Source organism: Festucalex cinctus, chromosome 16 (genome assembly GCF_051991245.1).
Source record: "Festucalex cinctus isolate MCC-2025b chromosome 16, RoL_Fcin_1.0, whole genome shotgun sequence".
In the NCBI taxonomy this organism is placed as follows: Eukaryota; Metazoa; Chordata; class Actinopteri; order Syngnathiformes; family Syngnathidae; genus Festucalex; species Festucalex cinctus.
The window spans coordinates 9,315,912-9,330,270 of NC_135426.1; the positions used below are offsets into that span (position 1 = coordinate 9,315,912).

General features: G+C 42.5%; 2 protein-coding genes across 6 annotated transcripts in view; one reads left to right on the plus strand and one right to left on the minus strand.

Annotated features, from left to right (window-relative positions):
• Positions 1-5,270, minus strand: cwf19l1 (CWF19 like cell cycle control factor 1). The gene is made up of 14 exons (XM_077499528.1): positions 4,548-5,270; positions 4,315-4,399; positions 4,131-4,215; positions 3,960-4,061; positions 3,674-3,888; positions 3,464-3,579; positions 3,302-3,386; positions 2,380-2,532; positions 2,182-2,308; positions 2,022-2,101; positions 1,742-1,951; positions 470-589; positions 309-406; positions 1-242 (listed from the first exon to the last, which is right to left on the minus strand). Exons 1-14 carry the CDS (start codon positions 4,568-4,570, stop codon positions 98-100), a joined length of 1,644 nt encoding a protein of 547 aa, XP_077355654.1. The 5' UTR covers positions 4,571-5,270; the 3' UTR covers positions 1-97.
• dmtf1 (cyclin D binding myb-like transcription factor 1) overlaps positions 4,869-14,359 on the plus strand; it is a 10,467-nt gene continuing 976 nt past the window's right edge. Inside the window, exons 1-16 of one of the 5 annotated variants that reach the window (XM_077499527.1) lie at positions 4,869-5,125; positions 5,830-5,957; positions 6,024-6,107; positions 6,271-6,341; positions 6,426-6,534; positions 8,004-8,080; positions 8,161-8,318; positions 8,398-8,430; positions 8,627-8,736; positions 9,886-10,114; positions 10,431-10,582; positions 10,762-10,965; positions 11,043-11,119; positions 12,734-12,892; positions 13,163-13,360; positions 14,215-14,320. In XM_077499527.1, the coding sequence (XP_077355653.1) occupies positions 5,846-5,957; positions 6,024-6,107; positions 6,271-6,341; positions 6,426-6,534; positions 8,004-8,080; positions 8,161-8,318; positions 8,398-8,430; positions 8,627-8,736; positions 9,886-10,114; positions 10,431-10,582; positions 10,762-10,965; positions 11,043-11,119; positions 12,734-12,892; positions 13,163-13,360; positions 14,215-14,320 (1,879 nt within the window). In that variant the 5' untranslated portion in view covers positions 4,869-5,125; positions 5,830-5,845. Of the gene's footprint in view, positions 5,126-5,145; positions 5,958-6,023; positions 6,108-6,270; positions 6,342-6,425; positions 6,535-8,003; positions 8,081-8,160; positions 8,319-8,397; positions 8,431-8,626; positions 8,737-9,885; positions 10,115-10,430; positions 10,583-10,761; positions 10,966-11,042; positions 11,120-12,733; positions 13,085-13,162; positions 13,361-14,214; positions 14,321-14,359 lie in introns of those variants that run through there. The other 4 variants (XM_077499526.1, XM_077499524.1, XM_077499525.1 and 1 more) reach the window with 4 other exon arrangements.

Sequence of the window (14,359 nt, forward strand, 5' to 3'; positions counted from 1 at the left end):
TCCCAAAAAAATTAGATTTTTATTTTCTTTTTTTCCCCCCCAAGTGACTGCAATACGCTTCCGTAAAAATCAGCGTTTATTTACAAAAAAGGAAAATTTAGTCATCCCAGGCGAAGTCGTACGGCTGAAAGGCGTCTCTGAGCTGCGCGCACGCCGTCTCCTCCTCAGCTCGGCTTTGTTTGCACTCCTTCCAGTCAGCTCGCGTGGGAATGTTGAGCAGCGCCTCGCTGGCTAGAACCTCCCTGCCAACAAAAACGCTGTCAAGTGGATGCCATGCTGACAATCGGCACAAGGGCGGCGCTCCTCACCTCCCAAACTGCAACGGGAAATTCCTCTGGATCCGATAGAAGAGCTTCTCCCCCGAGTCAAGCTCCACGTAGAAGTACGGCGTTCCGGGCGGGGCGATCTGCGCGCACGGACGGCTGTTAGTGTTGCGTGAGCCGGTGCAGGAGGGAGCGGTGCAGATTACCTGCTTGAGATCGCTGTGTTGCGGGATCTCCATCAGGTCTATCTGCTGCTCCTGAGCCTGCACCACGAAGGCCTCCTTGATGTCGTCAGTAGTGCAGCGGTCCAGCGGCACCGGGACCACCTGACCAAAAAAAACTACCTCAAAGTTTTGGACATTGATTGATTGTCCCAACAATTATCTCATTTAGAGCTGTCAAAATTAATCGACAACTATTTTAGTTGTTTGAAGCCATTTTTTTTTTTAAATTAATTTAAAATTGTCTAAATGCTCTGATTTTCACCGTAACAGAGCTGGGTATCGATTCTAATTTCATTGATTCACAAGAGTTCAATCTGATTAATTATGAAACATTCTTAAATATCAAAAACATGATTTAAAAACTCCACAAATAAGTTCCAACGTAAATTTTGTGGAGGCAGTACATGGTCAAATGACTTAGTTTATTAATGAAAGTAACACGTAATCAGTTAAGTGTTTCACAAATATTAACATGAGCAAGGATGAGATAAAAATATTATCATAATTCAATAATTGTAAATATAAAAAGATTCTGAATTGCCATAAAGTGCAGTAAGTCAGCTCTTTCATAAATGTAGGAAAATACTTTTAAATTCACGTTAACAGTAAATTTCAATAAAACGGTAAGATACAAAAAAATCAGCCTTTAAAATTCTATTAGAATTTATGGGGGGAAATGAGATTTAAATCGATTCATGGTTTTATGAATATTGGGCTTGAAAAGGACAATCTATTATTTGATTTTTTTTAATTTTTTTTTAAACCCAACGATAACAGTTCACTAATTTGTCATCATTTATGAAAGAACACTTGTTTAATCAAAATAATTTCCAAACACCTATTTTTTTTTTTTTTTTTTATAGAACCGCAATACAAAGTACGAAATAAACAGCAATCACTGGTTAATAAAAAGTAATTGGAGAGGGGAAAAAAATGTTTTTGTACTACATTTTAAGTGCAAAATGAAAATCTGCTGCAATTGGCTGGCAACCAGTTCAAGGTGTACCCCGCCTACTGCCTGAAGCCAGCTGGGATAGGCTCCAGCACCCCCACGACACTTGTGAGGAGCGAGCGGTTAAGAAAATGGATGGATGGAAAATTAATCTGGTTAATTGATACTAAAAATATTCATTAGTGACAGCACTAATATCCTTCCATGGGCAAATTGGACACTCACTTTTCCAGCATGCAGGCCAGTGCTATGTAAAAGAAGTGGGATGAATGTGACCAATGGCCTCCATGGAGCTCATGTACCTGAATCTGCAGGTGCTGGCTCCTGTAGTTCCTCTCAAAGATAACGCAACGCTCGCCGCGGCTCTTGTAGAAGCTCCCGAGCGCCGCCTTGTACTTGTCCATCTCCTGCAGAACCTCGGAGGCCAGCCCCACCGTGGACTGGTAGTGTCCGATGGGCAGGATGAGAACGTGTCCCGCGTTCAGCCCGCCTTTGGCCAGCGCCAGGTAGCACTGCAGCACAAGGTCGCGGTCAAGACTGCGGACCGGCGCGAGGTTGCCGACACGTGTGCGACGTACTCACGTTTGTCCCGATGCTGACCACCAGGTGTTTCTCCACCTGCGGACTCGCCAGGCAGAACCAGCACTCGCCGGGTGGGAGAGCTACACAAGATATTTGGGGCCCGTTTAGTTTCCCAGGATGATCCCATTTTGCAAGGTTAATTGATCCAATGTGATTTTACGTTGCTTGCGAGGTTGCTTGCGTCCCGCCCAGTCGCCCTCCGGCGGTCTCTTCCTGCCACGCCCACGGGCGCCACGTCCGCCCCCGCGACCCCCACTGAGGTCAAAGAAGAACTGAGCGCTCGGCTCCTGGGCGGAGGACAAGCGGAGAAGTCGTGTTAAAGTGGCCATGAGCCAGCGTCACGTCGGCGTACTCGCACCTCCTCCTCGGTGGCACCCAAGCCGCTCTTCAGCGTCTCCTTCTCGTCTTTGGCGAGCCGCCTGTACGGGTTTTCCGTCACGTCCTGCGGCTGTTTGACAAGCTCCAACGGATCCATCGTCTTCATGGGGATGATGTTGAAGGCGTACAGGTACTGTGCAGACAAATATTCATTTTTAACCATTTATAAATTTAAATTTGAATCAAACGAAATTCAAAAGCATTTGTCTTGAAATTATTTTCACATTAAATGGCAAAATAAGAAATCATTTAAAATAAAATTGCATGTCAAGTACGCAAACTTAAATGCAAAATATTTTATTGAATTTAATACAGAATTATGTTTAAATATGATTTTATTCAATTTATATTAAAAAATATCTGAAAAACTTCACAAACTTTTGCAGATACATTTATTTTTACAAATATAATTGGCAAAAGAATTACATACTTAACTCATTTGCTACTAAAAACATATATACGTTCTACAGTAAATGTTTTACGTTTTAAATGTTTCAAGTGTCCCAAAGACGTAATTATTCGTTTTTTAGTTTGTTTGTTTTTTATGCTGCATACAGGCTTTGATGCAGCCTCAACTGCAAACAATGGTTAAAGAAATGGTAGTTATTACTCAAACGGCCAGCAAGTGGCAGCAGAGCACAGGAGATCAACCAGGACCATGATGAAAAAAGGCTCAATTACTCAAAATTCTACATTTGTGAATAATAATGAAACTTAGTGGCTGCTCTGAGTGAATGAGTTAAAAGATGAATTTTATTCAAATGTAAATTTATGTAAAAAAATTCATTACGTATGTAAACAAAAAAAAATAATCGTTTACCTGTTTACCTCCCTCATCTAGATATTAGCTGTCCCGTCTGTTAAAATTAAGTCGCTTTGTTAGAACAACAAAATCGTCGTACCTTCTTCTTGGCGGGGTTGTTGACGGTCGCCAAGGCGATAAAGCGAGTGACATGCTGAGCGTTTTCCTGCAGAACCATGTGATTCCTCGAGAGGGGGGTGGGGGGAATGTAGAATATCAACAAGAGAACCCTTCTTCATGGTTTGCTTCTAATTCAGCTCACCTGTAAGGTAACCTTTCATAGTGAGCGCCCTCTAGAGCAGCAAAGTGGTATCTTGGCTTCAGTTTGTCAGCCAGGTTGGCCACGGCGCGACTTCCACAGGACTTTGTGTTGACTTCCTGTCGCGAGCATTTCATTAATAAATTAAACAATCGGAGTGAGATTTGTAGAGGACAGGCAATCTGTAAAATGGATGTGCTTTTTAATGGTTACCGGATTGTTTGCGTAGTGCCACACCCCCTTGGGCCACTGCGACGTCAGCAGGATGTCGACGCCTCGGAACTTACTGCTGGCAGTCAGTGGGGCCAGTAAGGCTGTCAGATCTTTTGGAGTGAAGCAGTGAGAGGGCGCCGGGTCCTGCGGAGCCTCGCACCCGCTGACATAGGCAATCTGCAGGCCTGACACTCCCGTGAACACGCCACGGCGACCTGGAGCACAGGGACATGTTTGCAGAAGCCCAGACCTGAACCTGAAGCCCGATGGGAGAATATTTTCTTACCCAAGTATGTGATGTTTTCAGCCAGCTCACAACCGTCTGCACTCGGAAACTTCTTGGCTGTTTCCTGACTTCCAGCCCCCAGGATGTACGTGTGGATGGGGGCTGAGGAAGCACAACGGTTGACCTTCAATACGTTCATGATATGTAAAAGCTTAAGTGCTTTTTTTGTACCTTTCTTTGCTCCACTTTTGTATTGCTGCCACTCTTCCTCGGCTTCCGGTGTCGATGCAAAAAATTCTCCAATGCAGAGAAGAAGCTGCAGCAAACCAAGAGTGCACTTAATGTTTACACGCGCATACTTTTTATATAAAATGCTGTACTGAGATCTGGATTGTGTGGTGTGCTTCCAGCTCACGTCAAACTGTCCCGTCTTCTTCTGGATGTTTTGCACTCTGTTGAAGAGAGCTCCGAGCTTGCCTTCGACGTCCCCACACACCAAGCTGCAAAATAACAACTAACTTGAACAGTCCGAATCTCAAGAAAGTACAGTATACCAAGTTGTCAACGACCGATCGTTCAATCCACTGATAAATGACATTGCAGGTTTAGTGAAACCTTACTATAATATCGTTTGCTGGTGTTACTTACACTCTCACCGGTTTTTCTTCCATTTCTTAGTCAGCTGGAAGATAAATCCACCATTAGATTTCTGCAACTTGAACGTTCCGTACGTTTTTAGATTCCCATGCAAACAACGACGGACCATTTTGTTTGTTTTTTAAATCGCAAAGGAAGCATTACTAAACTATATACTTTGCAATAAGATGACAGAGCTGTTTTGCAACTCCAAAATATACCATTTACTTTTTTTTCTTTTTTAAAATTCCATTTTAAAAGGAGAGAAAATCTTGTTTGCAGAGGAATATATTTTCAAGAGGACTACGGGGTTGCCATGTTTGATTATTACGCAATTAGAAGGGGAAAAAAACATGATCGGCTTTCGTAAAAAAAAATTATTCAACATTTGTATTTTTTAAATTCGAATATCGTGCACAGTTTTATTAAAATATGATAGTTGCGATTAGTAGTTATTAGTAGTACTGAGCTCAGATTATTTACTGGTATCGTGGATATATGGCAACCCGTTGGCCCACATCGCGACGTCTTGCATCCTGGCATTTGCCTTCATCCTGGTAACTAGCAAGTTCCCGGACCAAAAACAGGAAGTAAGTAACTCATTCAAAAGCCAAAAATGACTTTCTCTTTCATGTGCGAAAGCGTGTGGCGCTTTGGAGGGGTTCCACGCCAGAAAAATGCCCACAAAGTCGAAAATAAATCGTTTGGTTCACTCGAGGCGCCATGTGCTGCTCCTTGGTCACTAAAATGGCGTCGTAGCTTTTGCGTCTTTTCATGTTGCGGGCTAATTCACTGGATGCTAACAATTAGCATCGGAAATGTTTATTTTCTGTTTTAATCACTTTAAAAACAATATCTCCAAAACAGTCTCCTTGTTCTAGCGTCAGTAACACAGCGACAATTTTGGACAGTTTGCATTTGTTGCATTGTACATATTTCATATAATTTTACTACTGTATTAATTTGTGTCACTGTTAATACTTAATTAATTGTTGATACTTTTGTTTTATGATTTATGACCAATTTTAAGTAGTGACACATTTAATTTTAATAACACATGCACTTAATGATATTGAATTATTGTTTTTGTTATATTTTTTTCTCAAATACAAATTTGATGACACTTTTTTTTCCCACCCCTAGCTCCTCATAACACATATATTGTATACTGTATTTATCAAATATTAAATGTATATTTTTTTTTTATGATTCACCAAAGTAATTACTGAGATCGTCTCTGTCTTATAAATAAAGATGACTTAACATGTATGTTGATGTCATGTGACTTTTGCTGGTCGAGCAGGCGTGCGATGAGTGCGGCGGCAGAGGAGCAGGATGATGCCGCGCCGATGGAGGCGGCAAAGCCGCTCACTTTGACGCAGGACAGCGACGGCAGTATCATACTGCACTGTCCCGCCAACGGTACGTTACCGTCCTCATCCTCGGTTTCACTTGTAGAATGACGCGCCGCTCGCTTGTTCTGTGCAGATGATGAAGGCGAGCCTTGTCCGAAGAAAACGCGAGACTCGGCGGAGGACTCCGATGCGTCCTTTTCTCTCGTCACCTTGCCAGGCGAGTGAGGCTTTTTTCAGACGCTGTACATCAAATCACAGGACTCCAAAGTTGACAACAATTATGTAATACTGCAACCAATGATTAGTTTAATCTGTTGATAATGTTTTCAATTATGCTCCAGAATAATCAATTTCCTAATGAACCATGTGTTTGTCTTCAGTGGGCGACAGCTGCAAAAGCTCCGAGGTTACCATGACAACAATAGCGGACGACACTGATGCTGAGATTCAGGTTGCTTGAAAATCCTGTAACTTGCAGACCCGAGCCCGCAGTGGGCTCACAGTTGTGTATTTGTACACTGGTGTGTGTGTGCAGGTCCTCTGTGACGACGACGACGGCGACACCGCCGAGAAGGCCGACGTGTCGGCCGTCAGTCAGGCCTGGTTCACCACCAAAGAAGACAAAGACTCGCTTGCCAACAAAGGTCAGGATGCACATTTCAGATCCGCAAACATTTTGGGATCTTCAAGTTTAATAATACACACTTTATAAATGCACTATTAACCTATTTGGAGACACAAAAAAGTACAAAATATGTTGATTTTTTAATAGTATTTGAACAGTTATCTATTGAGTGATTTAAGTGACTATTGTCCATTATTTCCTGAAAAATCATTTATTTGCTGTTTTTGTGCTCCATTTTGTGGCATCTTGGTGCCAAGGACTATGTTGAAGTGAGCTAAGGAGCTTCATTTCAGCAAAGGTGGTGCTTTGTTGCGATCTTTTGGCATCTAGGTGCTCGGTCCCCATCCTTTGCAAATAAGGCCATGTCGTCATGATTCATCAAAAAATAATAAAATGATGAGGGCCTAGGGCTGTGCAATTAATCAAAATTTAATTACAATTTCAATTATTACACTCCACAATTACAAAATCAGCATACAGGACTGTCTCAGAAAATTAGAATATTTTGATAAAGACCATTATTTTCTGTCATGCAATTAATTAAGCAAAAATGCCATACATTCTTCTTTCATTACAAATCAACTGAAATATTGCAAGCCTTTTATTGTTTTAATATTGCTGATTATGGCTTTTTTTTTTTTTTTTTTTTTTTACTTGGTCTAAGGAAATATCCTAATATTTTGAGATAGGATATTTGAGTTTTCTTAAGCTGTAAGCCATAATCAGCAATGTTAAAATAATAAAAGGTTTGCAATATTTCAGTTGATTTGTAATGAATCCAGAATGTATGGCATTTTTGCTTATTTAATTGCATTACAGAAAATAATGGACTTTATCACAATATTCTAATTTTCCAAGACAGTCCAGTAATCGTTAAAAAAGAAAAAAAGATGAAACTTATTTTGAGTTGTTTAAATTTATACATTTGCACCTTTTTTAAATTTTAAAATAACTACCTTAATAAATTTTGTTTTATCCAAAAGGAACTTGCATAATTATAGTGTTTTAAAGAATTTTATTTGCCTTAATAGTTTTTATGTTTTGTACCAAAAAAAATAAACCATCGTCCGAATCACGATTTCAATTATTACCAAAATAACCACGATTAATATTTTCTTCGTAATCGAGCAGCCCTATGAGAGCCCCAGAAAGGTGTATAATTGCCTATAGATGCTTAAATCCTTTTGGATAATTGAAGCTCCTTAACTCACTTGTGTGCTTGTGAGTGTGGATGGTTGTTTGTCTCTGTGAGCCCTGCAATTGGTTGGCAACAAGTTCAGGGTGCCTGAAGCTGGCTGGGATAGGCTCCAGCACCCCCACGACCCTTGTGAGGAGTAAGCGGTTAAGAAGATGGATGGATGGATGTAGTTGTGCACTTTTTAATATGATTTTGCGGACCCCTGAAGACTCCCGGGGGGGTTCCGCGGACCTCAATTTGAGAACTGTTGGTGTTGGCAATGATTGATCAAAGCGTGTGGTTCCTATCAGGTCACAAGTGGAAACAAGGGATGTGGTCCAAAGAGGAGATCGACATTCTCATGAGCAACATCGAACAATACATCAAGGTTGCTTTCCATGTTTCCATCATTTGATCCACATCAACGAGAGGCCACCGTTCACGTTTATGTATGCGTGCACGCGTCAGGGTCGAGGCATCGAGAGCCCGGCCGAGATCATCTTCGATATGTCCAAAGAGGAGCGGAAAGACTTTTACCGCTCGGTGGCGTTGGGCCTCAACAGGCCGCTCTTCGCCGTCTACAGACGTGTCCTGCGCATGTACGACAACCGCAACCACGTCGGCAAGTGAGTGATGAAGACGAGTGCGGCTGTGATGAAGGTGCACTCCAACGTGACGCCTATATATGTGTGTGTTTGTGGTCAGGTACTCATCAGGAGAGATTGAGAAGTTGAAAGGGTGAGTAGTTGTGACATCATCTTCCTCCATGAAAGCTTGCAAAGTGTTTTTGGTCGCACGACGTCAAGTCGCAATGAGCCGTATCTTGCTAAATTATTATTATTTTTGCGTACATTATTATAAGATTGTGAGGGCATCCTTGCAAAAAATGTCTGCCCTGAAGCCATGATCTAAAGGCAAGGTGTGAAATGTTCAGGCTGAGGGATCGCCACGGCAACGACTGGGCCACCATCGGCGCGGCGCTGGGTCGCAGCGCCTCATCCGTCAAGGACCGCTGTCGGCTCATGAAGGACACGTGCAACACGGGTACCGCGCTACTAACACACTCAGTCAAATGTTCGCTTTCTCAAATGTAAGGTCATGTACTAGTATGAGTTTTTTTTTTTTTTTTTTTTTTTTTTCCTCAGTTAGGAGACAATTCAGCGCACTAGTGGAATGACTAGGGCAACCTTTCCTGTCAAAAGAGCCATTTTTGGCCAAATTAATAACCAAAAATCTGTATTGATTGAAAATTGTGATGAAGGAAACGGTGTGTTAGTGTTAGTCTAATGAATAAGCATCCAATACTTTAACTTGCATGTACTTCTACCTTTCCACTTCTTTTTTGTGATTTTATTTTTTTGGAGGGTGAGGGGGGTAATATTTCATGCATTTTTAGACTGTTGACTTTTAGTTAAATTTCTGACATTATTGGCAATTTTATAGACATAATACGGACATTCTTTTTTGCCTCTCTTCTTTCTTTTTTTGAACATTTTTTCTGCCTATTTTGCTGAAAGTTTTCTGATATTTTTGGCAATTTTGTGGACATTTTATGGCAATTTTCAGGACTTCTTTTGTTTTTGGAAATTTTATAGTTATTAAACATTTTCTTTTCTGTCTTTTTTGGGGGGCAATTTCACGGGCATTTTATGGTAAATTTCTGCTTTTCCTCTTTTTGGACATTTTTATGGTCGCTTTTTGGACAATTTTAGATAATTTTTTAAAAATGTTTTCATCTTTTTCTGACGACTAAAATTTGGACGGACATATTTTTGAATATTTAATTCATTTTTTTATCTAAATCAATTTGAAGATTATTATTATTATTATTGGTAGTAGTAGTAGTATTTTGTTTCAAATAAATATGTAACAAAAATTCCCCCCCCCACACACACACACACACACACATGCCATTAGTGCGCATTAGTAAAACAATGAGAGTGGTCTAGTTTACTGTGTACTACTAGTAAAGTGAACCCGCTATTCACAGGAGAAAAGTGACCAAGCCCTGCCTCAAAATGTTCCTTGGAAATTCACTCAAGTCGTTCTACAAGTGTGCTGTCATGTCATACACTAGTGAAAAGGCAGTAGGAGAAAAAAACAGTAGTAATAACATAGTCGATTCACTAGTGCCCTGAATTAACGACGACAAGTAGCATACTAGTAGGATATGGACTCAAGGACTTTGTGTAGGCAAGTGGAGCGAGGAGGAGGAGCGCCGTCTGGCCGAAGTAGTTTACGAGATGGCGGCCGCCGCGCCGGGCTCAGCGGTGACGGGGGGCGTGTCCTGGGCGTCGGTGGCCAATCAGGTGGGCACGCGCTCGGAAAAGCAGTGTCGCTCCAAGTGGCTCAACTACCTCAATTGGAAGCACAGCGGCGGCACCGAATGGACCAAAGACGACGACCTTGGACTCACGACCAGGTGCGCTGCAAAAAACTCCAATTTAATCTCAATTCACTTGATTCTCATTAAATCTAATATAAGGCTCAATATGTTTGTTTGTTTTTTTTTTCGTTTGTTTTGTCTGCCAAGTTAAAATCTTAGAAACATTCACAAATGACATAATGAAATAGAATGTAAAGCATTATTTGTTACCATTCAATGGACATTGTACTGCTCCTTCTGGTATGTGCACACTTTATCCACCTGGGGGCAGTATAACAGAGGTACAGATATTCACAGTTAACCTGCAGTAGTATTAGTGGTAGCTGGATGCTTGAGTGTTTGTGCATTGCAGGATTTTGGAGCTGGGGGTGACGGACGAGAATGAAATCAAATGGGAGGAGATGGCGGGCGGCTGGAGTAGCGTGCGCTCGCCTCAGTGGTTGCGCTCCAAGTGGTGGAGCATCAAGAGACAAGTCGCCAATCACAAGGACATCCCTTTTCCGAGTATGCAGCAACATCATTCATCGATTTCACACTTTCACAAGCCTTGCTGGTCCATGATTCCAATTCCCCAGCACACACGGTGTTCCGATTCGTTCACTCAATCCCTAATCACTACAAAACGATTTTTCGGGAACTATGTCAAAGTGAATTGGTCAAGGTACGACTGTGTGCGTTTCAAGTTTTGCTGAAGGCCCTCCACGAGGTGATGTCGTCCTTGCAGTCGGCGAGCAGCTTGAGCAGCCCCTCGCCCGTCCCCTCGCTCCAGATCCGTCTGGGCCGCTTAGAAGAAAACGGCGCCGGCGGCTCCGCCCCGGGGTCGGCGGCGGGCTCGGTGGCGGCGCTGCAGATTCCCGTGCAGATCCCGCTGCAGATCGCACACCTGGGTGAGACTCGGTGCCGCCGCCTTTGTGGCCTGCCGTCGGAGCTCCGAGCATTCAATCGCTTGTCGACCGCTCCTCAGATTCTTCGGCGAGCGGCGGCGAAGGAGAGACCATCACGATGCACGGCGGCGCGCTGCAGGCATTTGAGATTGTGCCCGTAAGTGAAGATATCACAATGTGAATAAATCCTGACGTTTCCGTGAAGACCAGTTTAGTGTAGGGATACGTTCCAGACAACCAACCATATATCAAATTTTTTGATGTTGAAAGACCGTTTTATCCATCCCACGCACTTCAAACTTTGTAAGACACTTTTTAAATACAGTAAACACATCTGAACACAAAAATTACACCAATTAACACCAAAATTGTATATTTTAACATCAAAATGTTGAACCTAGCCATATATTCATGAAAGTCTGATAGCTTAATGCTAACATATTATACATAGCACCATAGACAGGCTAATTGAAATTAGCATTGGTGTTATGGTGATTATAAACAACTGCTCAACATGGAACAAAGGAGAAATAAAATAATCTATATTAACTGTTAAATCAAGCCACGAGCTTTAATGCTAATAAATGTGAAACTCTATACACAGGTTCACTCATTTGCTCCCAAAAATGTATAAATATGTTCTAGTTTAAATGTTTTAGGTGTCCCAAAGACGTATTTATAGGTTTCTTTTGTTTTGTTTTTTTTGTTTTTAAATATATATGCTAGAGCATACAGAAGTCTTTGATGCACCTTCTCGACTGCAAAGAACGGTTGAAGAAATTACACAAACGCCAGCAGGTGGCAGCATAGCAAAGGAGATCAACCAGGGCCTTGGTGGGGAAAAAAAGGTCAATTACAATACTAAATAGATTTGTGAATACTGATGAAACTTAGCTATATTCTAATGATAATTGTTGCAAAACGGAAACAGATGGAAATATACTTCTTTTTTTTTCCCCGATGAAAGACGTCAATCTTTGTTTTGGTTGGTTCCATTTTTTTTTATAGCAATAGAACACAGTATTCTGTGGGCCTTGTAAAATCAGTCAAAATACAGTAAAACAGCCGGGAGTGAAGGGGATTGCTTCTGATAAAATGTCGGCGAATGAATGAGTAAATATAAATTAGCATTGATGTTACTGTCAGTGGGCGGAACGGTGGTTAGCACGTCCGCCTCCCAGTTCTGAGGACTCGGGTTCGAGTCCAGGCTCCGGCCTTCCTGGGTGGAGTTTGCATGTTCTCCCCGTGCCCGTGTGGGTCTTCTCCCACATTCCAAAGACATGCATGGCAGGTTAATTGGGTGCTGCAAAATTGTCCCGAGCTGTGCTTGTGAGTGTGGATGGTTGTTTGTCTCTGTGTGCCCTGCGGTTGGTTGGCAACCAGTCCAGAGTGTCCCCCGCCTACTGCCCAGGCCCAGCTGAGATAGGCTCCAACACTCCCCGCGACCCTTGTGAGGAATAAGCGGTCAAGAAAATGGATGGATGGAAGGTTACTCTAAGTATAATCCATCAAACACAGAGCAACAAAGAAACATTGTGTATAAACATCATAACTTGTGCAACCGAACTTTGTTTTAATGATTGTCAGCTAGCTTCATGCAAACATATAAGCCGTTGACATAGACAAGCTAATGTAATTAGCATCATATAAAGCAAAAGTTTAACCAAACCATCCAGTACATTCCTCACAGGCCCAGGATTTTTTATTATTATTATTCTTTTAATAAGTGATGCTGCAGCTGCAATTTGTGATGACTCCATTTTTCAATCAGTCGTTTCAGCTGCAGCCCACCAGCACGCCGGGCACGTACTTCCTGCAGACCGCACCCAACCAGGGCCTGCCCCTCAGCCTGGCCAATAACAGCACAGTTACCTTGACGACAAGCTCCTCCTCCGCATCCCACGAGCACATCATCCTGCACGGCCTGTCGGTGCGTCCTCATGTCACGCCACGTTCAACTTAATGCGAGTATCGTAAACGAGGACGTGGTGTGAAAGTCCAGTCCTCGCGGGCTTGAGACCGGCATGTTTTCGAGGTTTCCCCACGTTCAACACACCTGATTGAGATTTAAGCGCATCAGCAAGCTGCAGGAACCTGATAATGATCCCGATCATTGAATCAGGTGTGCTGGAGCCGATAAACCTCAAAAACATGCAGGACTCAGGTCCTCGAGGACTGGATCCTGACACATGTGTTGTAGACGGATGGCCTGTGCGCCAGTGACGGCGTCATCATCCAGACGGTGGCGGCTGACGCGGCCCCCCTGTCAGACGCGTTGGTCGTGGAGACGGAAGGACGCCGGCAAGACGAGCACGTCAATGCTTCCGGTATTCGGAAAGATTCGGAAGAAGCAGCAACAAAGAGGGAGGAGCCAATGGCGGACAGCTTTCCTAACAAGGTGCCCACACCACAATGTTCAAAACTTTATTGAGACTTAGATCAAAGACATCATTATTTCTCAATAACTGTGACTTATTATTTTTTGCTATAAATGTATTTTTCTTCATCTATATATGCCAGCAACATATAGGGACAGCCAAGACAATTCTATTTTTCTGCCACTAGATGGCAGAAGGTCCAATTAACCTGTGTATTCAAATGTTGCCATTCATACACATTAAGTAAATAAAATAAATATGGTAGTTGTTCATCTAGCTATGCCAGCCACATATAAGCAAAATATAAATGGCTTACGACTGGTCATTTCATTTTTATATAGATGTGGTTTTGGCGCCATGTTGTGTCATCGTAGGGTGCTTCAGAATAAACATGAAGAGGTGAATTTGTGACAACTTAAGTCAACCGCAAATATGTGGGGTCTCACTTTTGTTTGGTGTGCCGTGAGACTTTTGTCTTGTGCTTGAAACATCACGTCCAAATGTGTTCAATATATTTTTATAAGAATTTATTGAATTGGTCTGTCCAAATGTCACCTGATATTGTTTTATGAATCACTTTCAAGTGTAGAAAATAGCGACAGAGCAAATGTACCAATTCTCTTGAACTGTTTGAAAACTCCGCCTCCTCCTGACTCCGCAAGACCCACGCACATTACATTGCCTGCTGATTGATTTTCAATTCATTTGAAATTGAGAATAAAAAGCTCATTTCAAACATCAGCTTGTCATGGCACACAATTAAACAAGCCTGTTTTGTTCCAACTGGCCACAAAAGTAAGTTTGTGTGCATGTTAGGGGCTTAAGAAAGGTTGAGAAACGCTCTTCTTATATCATTTCACATTTTGTTGATTAGCAGCTGACTCCGCGCCCAGCCGACGCGTCGGTGGCAGATTCTGGGATGGCCGCTGGCAGCGCAGTCCTGATCGTGTCCCCTCCCAACATCAGCAGCACACTGACAGGTGACACCCGCGTGACCTGTGATTGACGGGTCCGGCGGG

What these genes read in the sequence shown, in the direction of transcription:
- cwf19l1 (XM_077499528.1), bottom strand. Translation starts at nt 4,570, where the DNA reads ATGGAAGAAAAACCGGTGAGAGT. An exon ending in GAAGAAAAACCGGTGAGAGT is followed by an intron (nt 4,400 to 4,547) that starts GTAAGTAACACC and finishes GTTATTTTGCAG; the next exon opens with CTTGGTGTGTGGGGACGTCG. An exon ending in GGCACTACGCAAACAATCCG is followed by an intron (nt 3,580 to 3,673) that starts GTAACCATTAAA and finishes TGCTCGCGACAG; the next exon opens with GAAGTCAACACAAAGTCCTG.